We start from the raw sequence: 15,933 nt of genomic DNA, 5'->3' as shown, positions 1-15,933 counted from the left end.
TGGAGAATGCGGGCATCGATCCCGCCACCTCTCGCATGCTAAGCGAGCGCTCTACCATCTGAGCTAATTCCCCTGTGAGCCTCCAGAACACTCCATGGTCAGTATGTTGTCTCTTTAAGAGCCTCGGACTCCTCCCTTTGAGGGGGCGGGGCTTCTCCCTTGTTATCAAAACGCCCCCATTTCCCATTGGGAAGATGGCCCCGTCGCTCTGCAGCTGAGCTCTGTGATTGGCTGGCAGAAGCACTTCCTGTGTTGATTCAAAGAGAGAGGAAGATAAGTTTGTAACGGACAGAGGAGCAGAGAGATGAAGGAGTAGAGAAGAGGAGGAGGAGGAGGACATGGTATTACCCAGCAGCCCCCTGTGTCTCTGACTGGGTGAGTATGTATGAAGTTCTCACACAGAGTTAATCTGTTATTTTTCTCTCTGTATGTGCTGTTGTCGCACACTTTTCTCCCACAATGCAATGCAAAGGAAGTAAAGGAGCAACTGGAAAACAAACAGCTGACTTCCTGCTTCCTGCCACTCCCACACAGAGAGGGGAGGAGATAGGAGGAGGAGGAGGAGGAGGAGGGGGAGAGGACTTTGTCACTGCTCTTGAAAGGTGCTATATAATTAACTGTACTTACTTTGTGTCATCTTCATCACCATCATCTTCATCACCATCAGCATCATCTTCATCACCATCATCTTCATCACCATCATATTCATCACCATCATATTCATCACCATCACCTTCATCTTCATCACCATTATCTTCATCACCATTATCTTCATCACCATCATCATCTTCATCACCATCACCATCATCTTCATCACCATCATATTCATCACCATCACCTTCATCTTCATCACCATTATCTTCATCACCATCATCTTCATCACCATCATATTCATCACCATCATATTCATCACCATCACCTTCATCTTCATCACCATTATCTTCATCACCATTATCTTCATCACCATCATCATCTTCATCACCATCACCATCATCTTCATCACCATCATATTCATCACCATCACCTTCATCTTCATCACCATTATCTTCATCACCATCATCTTCATCACCATCATATTCATCACCATCACCTTCATCTTCATCACCATTATCTTCATCACCATCATCATCTTCATCACCATCACCTTCATCTTCATCACCATTATCTTCATCACATCATCATCTTCATCACCATCACCATCACCTTCATCTTCATCACCATTATCTTCATCACCATCATCATCTTCATCACCATCAGCATCATCTTCATCGCCATCATCTTCATCACCATCATCTTCATCACCATCACCATTATCTTCATCAGCATCATCTTCATCACCATCATCTGCATCACCATCACCTTCATCTTCATCACCATTATCTTCATCACCATCATCATCTTCATCACCATCACCATCACTTTCATCTTCATCACCATTATCTTCATCACCATCATCATCTTCATCACCATCATATTCATCACCATCACCTTCATCTTCATCACCATCATCTTCATCACCATCATCTTCATCACCATCATATTCATCACCATCACCTTCATCTTCATCACCATTATCTTCATCACCATCATCATCTTCATCACCATCACCTTCATCTTCATCACCATTATCTTCATCACATCATCATCTTCATCACCATCACCTTCATCTTCATCACCATTATCTTCATCACCATCATCATCTTCATCACCATCAGCATCATCTTCATCGCCATCATCTTCATCACCATCATCTTCATCACCATCACCATTATCTTCATCAGCATCATCTTCATCGCCATCATCTTCATCACCATCATCTTCATCACCATCACCATTATCTTCATCAGCATCATCTTCATCACCATCATCTGCATCACCATCATATTCATCACCATCATATTCATCACCATCACCATCACCTTCATCTTCATCACCATTATCTTCATCACCATCATCGTCTTCATCACCATCACCTTCATCTTCATCACCATTATCTTCATCACATCATCATCTTCATCACCATCACCATCACCTTCATCTTCATCACCATTATCTTCATCACCATCATCATCTTCATCACCATCACCATCACCTTCATCTTCATCACCATTATCTTCATCACCATCATATTCATCACCATCATATTCATCACCATCACCTTCATCTTCATCACCATTATCTTCATCACCATCATCATCTTCATTCCTACGTTTCCCATAATGCACCTGCTCTCAGTGTTCTCCCTCAGATCGAGGAGCTGGCCCTTTAAGGAACCCCATGATATTTAGTAACCAATCAGAGAGCAGTGTCCTGTGAGGCCTCTCTCTGATAGAGGAGGTTAGAGGAGGGTAGAGGAGGTAGAGAAGGGTAGAGTAGGTTAGAGGAGGTAGAGGATGTAGAGGAGGTTAGAGGAGGTTAGAGGAGGTAGAGGATGTAGAGGAGGTTAGAGGAGGTAGAGGATGTAGAGGAGGTAGAGGAGGTTAGAGGAGGTAGAGGATGTAGAGGAGGTTAGAGGAGGTTAGAGGAGGTAGAGGAGGTTAGAGGACGTAGAGGATGTAGAGGAGGTTAGAGGAGGTAGAGGAGGTTAGAGGATGTAGAGGAGGCTAGAGGAGGTAGAGGAGGTTAGAGGAGGTAGAGGAGGTAAAGGAGGTTAGAGGATGTAGAGGAGGGTAGAGGAGGGTAGAGTAGGTTCGAGGAGGTAGAGGAGGTTAGAGGAGGTTAGAGGAGGTAGAGGAGGTTAGAGGAGGTAGAGGATGTAGAGGAGGTTAGAGGAGGTTAGAGGAGGTAGAGGAGGTTAGAGGAGGTAGAGGAGGTTAGAGTAGGTAGAGGATGTAGAGGAGGTTAGAGGAGGTTAGAGGAGGTAGAGGAGGTTAGAGGAGGCTAGAGGAGGTTAGAGGAGGGTAGAGGAGGTAGAGGAGGTTAGAGTAGGTTAGAGTAGGTAGAGTAGGTAGAGGATGTAGAGGAGGTTAGAGGAGGTTAGAGGAGGTAGAGGAGGTTAGAGGAGGCTAGAGGAGGTTAGAGGAGGGTAGAGGAGGTAGAGGAGGTTAGAGGAGGTTAGAGGAGGTAGAGGAGGTTAGAGGAGGTAGAGGAGGTTAGAGGAGGTAGAGGATGTAGAGGAGGTTAGAGGAGGTTAGAGGAGGTAGAGGAGGTTAGAGGAGGGTAGAGGAGGTAGAGGAGGTTAGAGTAGGTTTGAGGAGGTAGAGGAGGTAGAGGATCTCTATCATCATCTTCATCACCATCACCTTCATCTTCATCACCATTATCTTCATCACCATCATCATCTTCATCACAATCACCATCACCTTCATCTTCATCACCATTATCTTCATCACCATCATATTCATCACCATCATATTCATCACCATCACCTTCATCTTCATCACCATTATCTTCATCACCATCATCATCTTCATTCCTACGTTTCCCATAATGCACCTGCTCTCAGTGTTCTCCCTCAGATCGAGGAGCTGGCCCTTTAAGGAACCCCATGATATTTAGTAACCAATCAGAGAGCAGTGTCCTGTGAGGCCTCTCTCTGATTGGCCGACGCCCGTCTGTCCAGCTGCAGCCAGATGTCAGCCAGGATGAGCAGGAAGCAGAGCGAGATGGAGGGTCGCCTTGACGACATGCTGTCACGCATCGCCATGGAGACGCAGGAGATCAAAGAGCTGGAGCAACAGCTGACCGACGGTGAGGAGTCCACCGACCAATCAGAGGCTGTCTCTAACGGGAGCCCTGTGATTGGCTGTCAGAGTTAGAAAAAGTTAGAGAATATAACTCCTCCTCACTCCTCTCCTCGTTCCCTCTCCTCCTTCTCTCCTTTCCATGTTTCCTTTGCCTCCCCCTTCTCCTCCTCCTCCTCTCTTGTTTCTTCCACTTGTTTCCTCACCTTCTCCTCCTCTTCTTCTCCTTGTTTCCTCTCCTCCTCCTCCTCCTCCTCCTCCTCCTCCTCCTTTTCTTCTCCTTGTTTCCTCTCCTCCTCCAGGTCAGATATTGGTCAATGAATCTCTTCAGAAGGATTTGGAGAAAATCATCTGTGGCCTTCAAGAATATCTGAAAGGACTCAGAGAGCAGGTAGAGCCTCTGATGATATTGATTACATTTTATTATATATATATATCTATATATATAGATATATATATGTATATCTATATGTGTAGTATATAATTAAACGTGTATAAACTGGAGTTTGTGCTTTAGGCTCGTCGTTCTCAGCAGCAGGTTCACGGTCTGCAGACAGAGAACCAGAGTCTGCAGCTCCACCTGGAGGACACTCAGGGACACTGCAGACAGCTGGAGGACAGGACCAGGACACTCAGACGGGTCAGTGTGTGTCTCTCAGGGGACATGATGCCGTTAGACACGTCCCTGGTTAACACATCTGCCTGTCTGTCTGTCTTCAGGACGTGTCCGTCCAGCAGGAGGAGCTGTCTGTGCTACGGATGGAGGCCCAGGCTCTGAGAGACAGACAGGTGGAGCTCCAGCAGCTGAGGGAGGAGCTAACCCGACAGACTGCAAGGAGACAGGTAACACTTCAACATATGAAACACAGTTACTGTACTTACAGTAAAAGTATTGATTGATCAGTAAAATGTTTTTTCTATTCTATCTGATGTTTCTGGATTAATATTCCTGCTGCAATAATGACAACAATAGAAGGAATGATTTTATGCTGTGATGGTTTTAATGCAACACTTTTGTCCGTCAGTGTCCTGAGTCTCTGTGTTTAAGCTACACCGTTTATTACAGATGTACTATAGATGTCGAGATGTCTTTCATTAACATGTAATGTAGTGAGCAATGGTGATCATGGTGTAGACCTGCTCATGTCAACCACACGTCGTCCGTCTGTCAGGATGAGAACTCATCTCTTCAACAAGAAGTCCAGACACTTCAGACCCATCTGGACCAGACCAAAGCCCACTTACACCACACCAGAACCCAGTATAAAGACACCAGGACCCACGTAGACCAGACCAGAATTCAGCTGGACCAGATTACAGTTGCCATGATGGATCCTCAGGAGGTTCAGAGTGGACCAGAACAGCTGCATGAGAACAAGTACAGGTACCAGTACTCTTACAGTACTCTTACAGTACTCCTACAGTACCCCTACATTACTCCTACATTACTCCTACGGTACTCCTACAGTACTCCTACATAAATCCTACGGTACTCCTACGGTACTCCTACAGTACTCCTACATAAATCCTACGGTACTCCTACGGTACTCCTACAGTACTCCTACATAAATCCTACGGTACTCCTACAGTACTCCTACGGTACTCCTACATTACTCCTACGGTACTCCTACAGTACTCCTACAGTACTCCTATAGTACTCCTACATTACTCCTACGGTACTCCTACGGTACTCCTACATTACTCCTACAGTACTCCTACATTACTCCTACGGTACTCCTACAGTACTCCTACATTACTCCTACGGTACTCCTACGGTACTCCTACATTACTCCTACGGTACTCCTACGTTACTCCTACGGTACTCCTACGGTACTCCTACGTTACTCCTACGGTACTCCTACGGTATTGCTACAGTACTCCTAGAGTACTCCTACAGTACTCCTACGGTACTCCTACGTTACTCCTACGGTACTCCTACGGTATTGCTACAGTACTCCTAGAGTACTCCTACAGTACTCCTAGAGTACTCCTACGTTACTCCTACAGTACTCCTACGGTACTCCTACGTTACTCCTACATTACTCCTACAGTCTGTTAGAGGTCAAAGGTCATTGTATGTTACTGTGAGTAGAACATAAAGCAGTGACTCTGTTTCATGAGATATTTTCAGATGAAATACGATCTCTTTAAACCAACGCAGCTGCTCATGTTATTACTGTGACCTTTAACGTATAAGAATCAGTAATAATATAGCACATTATATATCAATAAGTGTTTACATGTGTGAGTTTTTGTTATAATGGCACCATGTTACACAGATTTGTACTTACTCTGAATACTCTGAGTAGTATTGATACAGATCACAGACGGACGAGAGGAGAAAGAGTTAAAGTCTTGTGGAGAATGTGGGCATCGATCCCGCCACCTCTCGCATGCTAAGCGAGCGCTCTACCATCTGAAGCAGTGCAGCAGTCCTCTCTCCTCTGTCTCCTCCTTATTTCCTCCTTCTCTCCTTATTTCCTCATTCTCTCCTTCTCTCCTCCTTATTTCCTCATTCTCTCCTTCTCTCCTCCTTATTTCCTCCTTCTCTCCTTCTCTCCTTTGAGTTTTGAAGTGAAACAGAAATGTTACTTTGTCCCTGAAAGTGAGTCCAGACAGACCAGAACATTTACACAATGTGGTCTGAAGTGGACTTCACAGTGTCCCCCTGTCCCCCCTGCAGTCCTGTCAGTCCTGAGGACATGTTGTCCAGGAGTGTGGAGCAGCTCTACAGGGCCATCCAGCAGACCAGAACCAGGAGAGAGCAGTTCCAACAAGACCAGAACCACAGCCAGGAACAGATGGACCGACTGCAGGCCCAGCTAGTCCAGGATCAGGACCACATAGCCCAGCTCAAGGCCCAGCTAGTCCAGGATCAGGACCACATATCCCAGCTGGAGGCCCAGGTGATCCGCGGCATGGACCAGGACCAGGACCCGGACTGGAGGCTGAAGGAGGATCTGGAGACACTGAGAGTGAGACTGCAGAGAACCAGACACGTTCAACACAAACTGGTGAGTATCAGCTGAGTCTGAGCCCAGACCAGAACCTCCTCCTGACCCCTGATCCACTGATCACACAGATCCAGACCTGCTTCATAACAACTGAATCCATCAGACGAACCGCTCGCTTGATGTTGTGTTTCTGATTATTTATATTAAAACAATGATTCATTTAAAATGTAATAATAGGAGGCGGAGCTACAGCAGAGCGGTGCGAAGCTTCAGGATGTCCAGCAGGAGAGAGACACGCTGCTACAGCAGGTACTTTATATACAGTATACTGTAGTATATATACAGTATACTGTAGTATATATCAGTATACTGTACTTTATATACAGTATACTGTAGTTTATATATAGTATACTGTACTTTATATACAGTATACTGTAGTTTATATACAGTATACTGTAGTTTATATACAGTATACTGTAGTATATATCAGTATACTGTACTTTATATACAGTATACTGTAGTATATATCAGTATACTGTACTTTATATACAGTATACTGTAGTATATATACAGTATACTGTAGTATATATCAGTATACTGTACTTTATATACAGTATACTGTAGTATATATACAGTATACTGTAGTATATATCAGTATACTGTACTTTATATACAGTATACTGTAGTTTATATATAGTATACTGTACTTTATATACAGTATACTGTAGTATATATCAGTATACTGTACTTTATATACAGTATACTGTAGTATATATCAGTATACTGTACTTTATATACAGTATACTGTAGTATATTACAGTATACTGTACTTTATATACAGTATACTGTAGTATATTCTCTGTTATTGTACTATCATATGAAAACAACACAAATTAAAGGTGAAAAAGTCAAGCAATTCAAATGTGAACAGCTTTAGTATCAATGTTTAAGTTCTATTTATATAAGTAACATTACTTTCTGATCATATCTCCACAGCAGTGTTTTGCTGCTGTGGAGAGGAAACAACAGTAACTTAAGAGCAGCTGCTTGGCTCTCTCTCTGTGAAACACGTGATCGGTTGTTGTATTTGGCTCATTATGAGCTCATGACTCCTCGTTCAGTTCATGTGGAGTGAATGAGAGTCATGACGAGGTTAAAGTACAGCAGCAGTGCATGCTGGGACTGACTGGCGTGTCATGTGATCCAGCTGCGTTCACAGAGCGACGGTCACCAGAGGAGCATCGGACGCCTGAACAGGAAACTACGGCAGCCCAGCAGGTCCATGTGTGACTCTGATCAGCTGACTGCAGAACAGCTGAGAGCTCTGAACACCATGGTGCAGCTGCTGCACACACACACACACACACACACACGCACACAGGCACACACACAGGTACACACACACACACACAGGTACACACACACACACACAGGTACACACACACACACAGGCACACACACACACACACAGGCACACACACAGGTACACACACACACACACAGGTACACACACACACACACAGGTACACACACACACACAGGCACACACACACACACACAGGTACACACACACACACACACACACACAGGTACACACACACAGGTACACACACACACACACACACAGGTACACACACACAGGCACACATACAGGTACACACACACACACACAGGTACACACACACAGGTACACACACACACACACACACACACACAGGTACACACACACAGGTACACACACACACACACACACACACACAGGTACACACACACAGGTACACACACACACACACACACACACACACAGGTATACACACACAGGTACACACACACAGGTACACACACACACACACACACAGGTACACACACACAGGCACACATACAGGTACACACACAGGTACACACACACACACACAGGTACACACACACACACACACACACACAGGTACACACACACAGGTACACACACACACACACACACAGGTACACACACACAGGCACACATACAGGTACACACACACACACACAGGTACACACACACAGGTACACACACACACACACACACACACACACAGGTACACACACACAGGTACACACACACACACACACACATACAGGTACACACACACAGGTACACACACGCACACACAGTACGGAACGTTTCATTTGAACAGAGTAATCTTTATTGACATTATTTTCTGGCTTCTACATGAAATCATTTTAATCTGATTCTTTTTTTAAATGTTTTTTATTTTTAAATGTCAACAAGCACAAAACACAGTGAACATGCACTAAAGTGAACATGTTATTCTGCTGCTGTTGTTATTATTGTGATTATTGTGATTTTGAGCTATAAATAAAACAGATTTCTTCTTCCTGCGTGTCGTCAGATCGACGGCAGCTTTCACCGACCTGAAGCAGGAGAACGTCCAGAACACACGGTGGATAGAACCCAGAGACACAGACGGAGACAGAAGCTGGACCGCACCAGGACCAGAACCACAGATCCCGGACACACTGTGAGACCTTTTCACACACAAACTCTGTTGAAGTATTGATGTGATGGTAATAATATCAAAGCATGGGAACTTAAACTGTCTCCCTCTCAGGCTCCCAGTCTGGCCTCTCTGGGGACTCAGGACTCTGGTTTGGGTCTGCAGTACGTCAGTTCTCCTGAGAGGGGGCGACCCACAGGAGGAGGGTACCGGGTCTACGTCGCTCCAACACACACCAACTGTGAGTGGAGGGACAGCGGAGGAGGCAGCGACGCCGACAGGAACTGCAGAGGACGGACTCCTCCTCCTCCTCCTCCTCCTCCTCCTCTTGCTGCAGCTGTCTCTGCTGGTCAGACTCCTCTGGTCGGACCGGCCTGGCTGCTCTGTAACATCCCAGAACACAGAGATACGGTGAGACACGTCTGCATTCTCTCTAGTGTCCACCAGGGGGCGACTCCTCTGGTTGTATAGAAGTCTATGAGAAAATGACTCTACTTCTCTCTTGATTTATTACCTCAGTAAACATTGTAAACATGAGTTTATGGTCTCAATCTCTAGTTTCAAGTCTTCTTCAATACAGCATGATGTTCATTTAGTACATTATGGTCCATTTAGAGTCAAACAGACCATAAAGCAGGGGATGCTTTAGGGCGGGGCTACACGTAAACACAAATCCTGTATCACCAGCAATCACTCGTAGGTATTATAGTGTAGTGTGTGTGTGTGTGTGTGTGTGTGTGTGTGTGTGTGTGTGTGTGTGTGTGTGTGGTTCAGCAGGGTGACAGGTGTGTGTGTGAGTGTTTGCACAAAGAAGTAGAGCGACTGGAAGAGGAGAAGAAGAAACTACGGCTGGAAACCAAACAGCTACGACACACACTGAGACAACACAGGTAACACACACACACACACACACTGAGACAACACAGGTAACACACACACACACACACACTGAGACAACACAGGTAACACACACACACACACACACAGTGTGTTCATTCATCATGTCTCATAAACACAGAGCTCACACAGGGAACGTGTTCTGTGTGTTGACATCATGGTCACAAACAATAATAACAGAATAACTGTACATTCAAACAGCCCACTGCAGTTCATTACAGCAGCCATGTTGGAAAAGATGCAGATTAGTGTTGTTGTAGATGTTGTGTGTGTGTGTGTGTGTGTGTGTGTGTGTGTGTGTGTGTGTGTGTGTGTGTGTGTGTGTGTGTGTGTGTGTGTGTGTGTGTGTGTGTGTGTGTGTGTGTGTGTGTGTGTGTGTGTGTGTGTGTGTGTGTGTGTGTGTGTGTGTAGGAGTGTGATGCAGGTGTGTGATGAGGTGGAGTGTGTGGAGAAAACTCTGCTGAAGAGACGAGCTGAACTCCGACAGGCTGACCGACTGCTGCTGGAGGCTCAGAGCTTCGTACACACCACCAGGGACAAGGTACACACACACACACACACACTCGCTCGCTCAACATTCAGGTTTTAAAGCTTTTTGTTTGTATTTCTTCTTTAACATTAAATCGTGACTGAAACTTTAAAGTTTACAGGAAGTGGTTTCTTGAGGTCGACAGAAACACTAAACGTTTCATTAACCGTGCGTTGGTTCTTATTCTTGTTCTTCATTTAGAACGCTCAGCTCTTTTCATATATTTTACACATTTTTATCCTTGACTTTTGCAGGACTTCTTTTTTTCATCTCTACAATGTTTATTACTACAGTAGCAGGTCACATGTGGAATACATTTCTGTTCATTGAGGGAATATCGTCTCCCTGAATATCAACTTTATTTATTCAAAGTAAAGAAAGAAAGGAGCAGCGACATGTCGTCTCTGTGCTCCTCCTGCAGGTGGAGCAGCAGGAGCAGAGGCTGCTTCAGAGGAGCGAGGAGCATCAGACTGCTGTGAACAGAGAGGAGGAGCAACGGCTGCAGAGCAGAGTCAAGGTGAGCAGGAGGAGGTGAAGGAGACGTGAGCTCTTCTGTTCCTACTGATCTCAACTTTGGGACGACTTCCTGCAGCGAACGTTCAGCCACGATTACACGTGTCTGGCTAATTTAGAAAGAACTTAATAATAACCGAATGAAACCCTGATAATAACATGATAATAACCGAATGAAACCCTGATAATAACATGATAATAACCTAATAATAACATGATAATAACCTAATAATAGCCTGATAATAACCTAATACTACCCTGATAATAACATGCTAATGACCTAATAGTAACCTAATAATAACATGATAATAACCTAATAATACCCTGATAATAACATGATAATAACCTAATAAAACCCTGATAATAACGTAATAATAACCAATAATAACCTAATAATAACCTGATAATAACCTGATAATAGCTGATAATAACCTGATAATAACCTAATAATGACTGAAGACGTCACATGATCATGCTGGTGTGTAAACAGGAAGCAGATTTTGTGCTCTGTTTGGTTGCTTGGTTACAGAATATAGAAGAATATTATTGTACTTCCTATAATAAAATGTCTTATTTGATACTTTTTATTTCTGACAGCTAAAATCGAGTAGAAAGAAAACAGTTTTTTCTCCCGTCATGCAGGTTGTTGGTTTCTCATCTCACTTTTTTCTGTAAACCAAAAATCAAAACCAGACTTTTGTTTGTGTGACCTTTTGATAACTTCCTGTAGGAGCTGTTGGAGCAGCAGGAGGAGCTGCTGAGTCAGAGGAGAGAAGAAGAGACCAGACTCATCACACACAGAGCAGGTAACACACACAGACACACACACACATTAATGGGGCCCAGTGTTGATCCCTGAGGAACACCAGTGTTGATCGAGTATTTACACTTTGCTTCCTGTTTGTTAGACATGATTTCATTTAATGGCATCAGAGGAGAACTTAATAGTTTTGACATGAGTACCTCGTGGTTCACTGAATCAAAAAGCTTTAAATAAAGAATGAACTGCACCTGTTTCACCTCCTTCATCTCATCAGCTGTCTGTTTGTGTTGAGTCGTTGGTTCAGAATGTGACTCTCATTGAGTGCAGAGCAGAACGACTCGTGTTCAGGTGAAATACTGATGAGTCTGTAGTTCCCTTCTGTTGGTTGGTCACCAGCCTTTAATATATTCATCTTTATGTCATTTAAAAAAGCATCTTTTGCTCTTAAAGTCTCTTAAAGATGTTGAAGATGTTCTCTTCTGTCTCAAGATCTAAAACCTTAAACTTCATATAAATATAGTCTTCTTTTCTGCTGTCAATCCCAGATGGTGATGAAGAGTCTTCAGCCTCACGTCAAACATTTATGTCTCGACTTGTGTTTGTGTCCAGAGCTGAAGCTGGTCCTCCAGGAGCTACTGGTAGAGCAGCAGGCGCTGGAGGAGGTGAAAATCAAACGCACCCACAGTCTGCAGCGGCTCCACAAGAAGCAGGAACAGCTGGACAGGATGAGGGATGAAGTGGACAGAATGAGAGACCAAGGGGACAGACTGAGGGATGAAGTGAACAGAATGAGGGATGAAGTGGACAGAATGAGAGACCAAGGGGACAGACTGAGGGATGAAGTGAACAGAATGAGGGATGAAGTGGACAGGATGAGGGATGAAGTGGACAGAATGAGGGACCAAGGGGACAGGATGAGGGATGAAGTGGACAGGATGAGGGACCAAGGGGACAGACTGAGGGATGAAGTGAACAGAATGAGGGATGAAGTGGACAGAATGAGAGACCAAGGGGACAGACTGAGGGATGAAGTGAACAGAATGAGGGATGAAGTGGACAGGATGAGGGATGAAGTGGACAGAATGAGGGACCAAGGGGACAGACTGAGGGATGAAGTGGACAGAATGAGGGATGAAGTGGACAGAATGAGAGACCAAGGGGACAGGATGAGGGATGAAGTGGACAGGATGAGAGACCAAGGGGACAGGATGAGGGATGAAGTGGACAGGATGAGGGACCAAGGGGACAGACTGAGGGATGAAGTGAACAGAATGAGGGATGAAGTGGACAGGATGAGGGATGAAGTGGACAGAATGAGGGACCAAGGGGACAGACTGAGGGATGAAGTGGACAGAATGAGGGATGAAGTGGACAGGATGAGGGATGAAGTGGACAGAATGAGGGACCAAGGGGACAGACTGAGGGATGAAGTGGACAGAATGAGGGATGAAGTGGACAGGATGAGGGATGAAGTGGACAGAATGAGAGACCAAGGGGACAGGATGAGGGATGAAGTGGACAGAATGAGAGACCAAGGGGACAGGATGAGGGATGAAGTGGACAGGATGAGGGACCAAGGGGACAGACTGAGGGATGAAGTGAACAGAATGAGGGATGAAGTGGACAGAATGAGAGACCAAGGGGACAGACTGAGGGATGAAGTGAACAGAATGAGGGATGAAGTGGACAGAATGAGAGACCAAGGGGACAGACTGAGGGATGAAGTGAACAGAATGAGGGATGAAGTGGACAGGATGAGGGATGAAGTGGACAGAATGAGGGACCAAGGGGACAGGATGAGGGATGAAGTGGACAGGATGAGGGACCAAGGGGACAGACTGAGGGATGAAGTGAACAGAATGAGGGATGAAGTGGACAGAATGAGAGACCAAGGGGACAGACTGAGGGATGAAGTGAACAGAATGAGGGATGAAGTGGACAGGATGAGGGATGAAGTGGACAGAATGAGGGACCAAGGGGACAGACTGAGGGATGAAGTGGACAGAATGAGGGATGAAGTGGACAGAATGAGAGACCAAGGGGACAGGATGAGGGATGAAGTGGACAGGATGAGAGACCAAGGGGACAGGATGAGGGATGAAGTGGACAGGATGAGGGACCAAGGGGACAGACTGAGGGATGAAGTGAACAGAATGAGGGATGAAGTGGACAGGATGAGGGATGAAGTGGACAGAATGAGGGACCAAGGGGACAGACTGAGGGATGAAGTGGACAGAATGAGGGATGAAGTGGACAGGATGAGGGATGAAGTGGACAGAATGAGGGACCAAGGGGACAGACTGAGGGATGAAGTGGACAGAATGAGGGATGAAGTGGACAGGATGAGGGATGAAGTGGACAGAATGAGAGACCAAGGGGACAGGATGAGGGATGAAGTGGACAGGATGAGGGATGAAGTGGACAGAATGAGAGACCAAGGGGACAGGATGAGGGATGAAGTGGACAGGATGAGGGACCAAGGGGACAGACTGAGGGATGAAGTGAACAGAATGAGGGATGAAGTGGACAGACTGAGGGATGAAGTGGACAGAATGAGGGATGAAGTGGACAGGATGAGGGATGAAGTGGACAGAATGGGGGATGAAGTGGACAGAATGAGGGACCAAGGGGACAAGAAAAGGGAAGAACTGAATGAGCTGCAACAGGAAGTTGAGTCCCACAGAAATAAGACGGAAAGACGGAGAACAGAACTGCAGGTCGGTGGAAAACATTAGTTTTTATTTTTCACTGTTATTTGTGAGAAGAGAGGAGCTCAGTGAACAGAGGACGTTTCAGAGTTAGTGGTCTCAGAGGACCGACGTCGTCTCAAACAGCTGATGAGGTTTTCCTCTTTGTTTAACATGTTGACATGTTTAAAGTCTTCATCGTCACCTGAGGACTTCAATATGGATATAAATGATGTCGTGCGGTGCATGTTGGTTATGTTTGATGTGCAGGAGCTGCAGGAGGAGCTGAGCAGGAGTAGGGAGGAGAGGAGCAGCCTGCAGGAGGAGAGGAGCAGCCTGCAGGAACAGTGTAAACACTGCTCCACACACACACACACACACTCCATGAGACACACACATTGAATATTCCTGATGTCTTTGAATGCATCATGTGGGAGAGAACACTGCAGCTCGTGGTGCCTTCATGAAAACATGTAAAACGTACTGTTTCTGTGTAAATGATATTTATCTTTGAATTAAGCACTTCCTGTTGGTTTCACTGGTGGATGAAACAAAATGAAAGATTTTCAAAATAAGGCTGAGGATTTTTTTAAATGTTATAGTTAAATATAAAAAACTTAATAAATGACTTCAGTATTTCTTTGTTTAAGCTGTGAAATGTGTGAGTCTCTCGTGTAGTGTGTGTGTGTGTGTCTGTGTTTATGTAACTCATGTAGTGTGCTTGCGTGCGTGTGTGTGTTGACCGTGGTTAAGTGGGGAGCAGGGTCGTCCTTCAATCAGAGGATCGGTGGTTCAATCCCCAGATCCGGCTCCACATGTCGATGTGTCCTTGAGCAAGACACTGAACCCCAAACTGCTCCTGCAGCTGTTCTACGGTGTGTAATGTGTAGATACTGAGGACTCAACAGATGCAGCGTGGAACGGGTTCTAATGAGGAACACAGCAGGGCAGGAGTTTATATCGAGGCAGGTGAGGGGAGGAGCTACAGGCAATTCACTATAATAATATATATATCATAGTCCTGTGAGGGCCTCACAGTCCTCTCAGTCCTCTCCTTTAACACAACTCGTGTATTCTTCTGGTGACGGTGCGTCTTGAGGCTCATACGTGACGTCATTCGTTGAGATCTTAAAGGTGCGTTCACACCAAACGCGACGTGAACGTTCCTCAGACCGACATCTTCCACAACACTAACCGGCTGCAGTTTGTCTCCACTTCTCTGTAGCATCTGTTAGCTTGTGTTGCTTTAGTTTATCTCTACTTCTCCCACACGCTGCATCCACGTAGTCTGAAGACTTCCTCCACCGCTGCCAGTGAGCAACGGACTTTACAAATAATTAAACTGCGTTAACGCGCGATAATAACGCGTTAAGTTGCCCAGCACTACTTAAATATAATAGAACGTGTATTTG

General features: G+C 45.3%; 1 protein-coding gene and 1 non-coding gene across 2 annotated transcripts; one reads left to right on the top strand and one right to left on the bottom strand.

Moving 5' to 3' along the window:
- trnaa-agc (transfer RNA alanine (anticodon AGC)) lies at nt 1–73 on the bottom strand. Its single transcript has one exon. It is a non-coding gene; the product is annotated as a tRNA-Ala (tRNA).
- A 195-nt stretch (nt 74–268) lies between these two features.
- cntrl (centriolin) lies at nt 269–15,170 on the top strand. Its single transcript, XM_076082503.1, has 17 exons — nt 269–375; nt 3,563–3,690; nt 3,986–4,074; nt 4,201–4,323; nt 4,404–4,526; nt 4,856–5,067; nt 6,367–6,697; nt 6,875–6,946; nt 7,845–7,973; nt 9,028–9,156; nt 9,247–9,543; nt 9,910–10,022; nt 10,441–10,570; nt 10,980–11,075; nt 11,802–11,877; nt 12,444–14,551; nt 14,792–15,170. The coding sequence occupies exons 2-17, from the start codon at nt 3,573–3,575 to the stop codon at nt 14,921–14,923; spliced, it is 4,278 nt and encodes a 1,425-aa protein (XP_075938618.1). The 5' UTR covers nt 269–375; nt 3,563–3,572; the 3' UTR covers nt 14,924–15,170.
- Nucleotides 15,171–15,933: the final 763 nt, after the last annotated feature.

Source organism: Anarhichas minor, unplaced genomic scaffold, assembly GCF_050575085.1.
Source record: "Anarhichas minor isolate MPS153535 unplaced genomic scaffold, ASM5057508v1 ptg000095l, whole genome shotgun sequence".
In the NCBI taxonomy this organism is placed as follows: domain Eukaryota; kingdom Metazoa; phylum Chordata; class Actinopteri; order Perciformes; family Anarhichadidae; genus Anarhichas; species Anarhichas minor.
This window is presented reverse-complemented; position numbering and strand designations above follow the sequence as displayed.

What these genes read in the sequence shown, in the direction of transcription:
- cntrl (XM_076082503.1), top strand. Translation starts at nt 3,573, where the DNA reads ATGTCAGCCAGGATGAGCAGGAAGCAGAGCGAGATGGAGGGTCGCCTT. An exon ending in GGAGCAACAGCTGACCGACG is followed by an intron (nt 3,691 to 3,985) that starts GTGAGGAGTCCA and finishes CTCCTCCTCCAG; the next exon opens with GTCAGATATTGGTCAATGAA. An exon ending in GGCTGCAGAGCAGAGTCAAG is followed by an intron (nt 11,076 to 11,801) that starts GTGAGCAGGAGG and finishes AACTTCCTGTAG; the next exon opens with GAGCTGTTGGAGCAGCAGGA.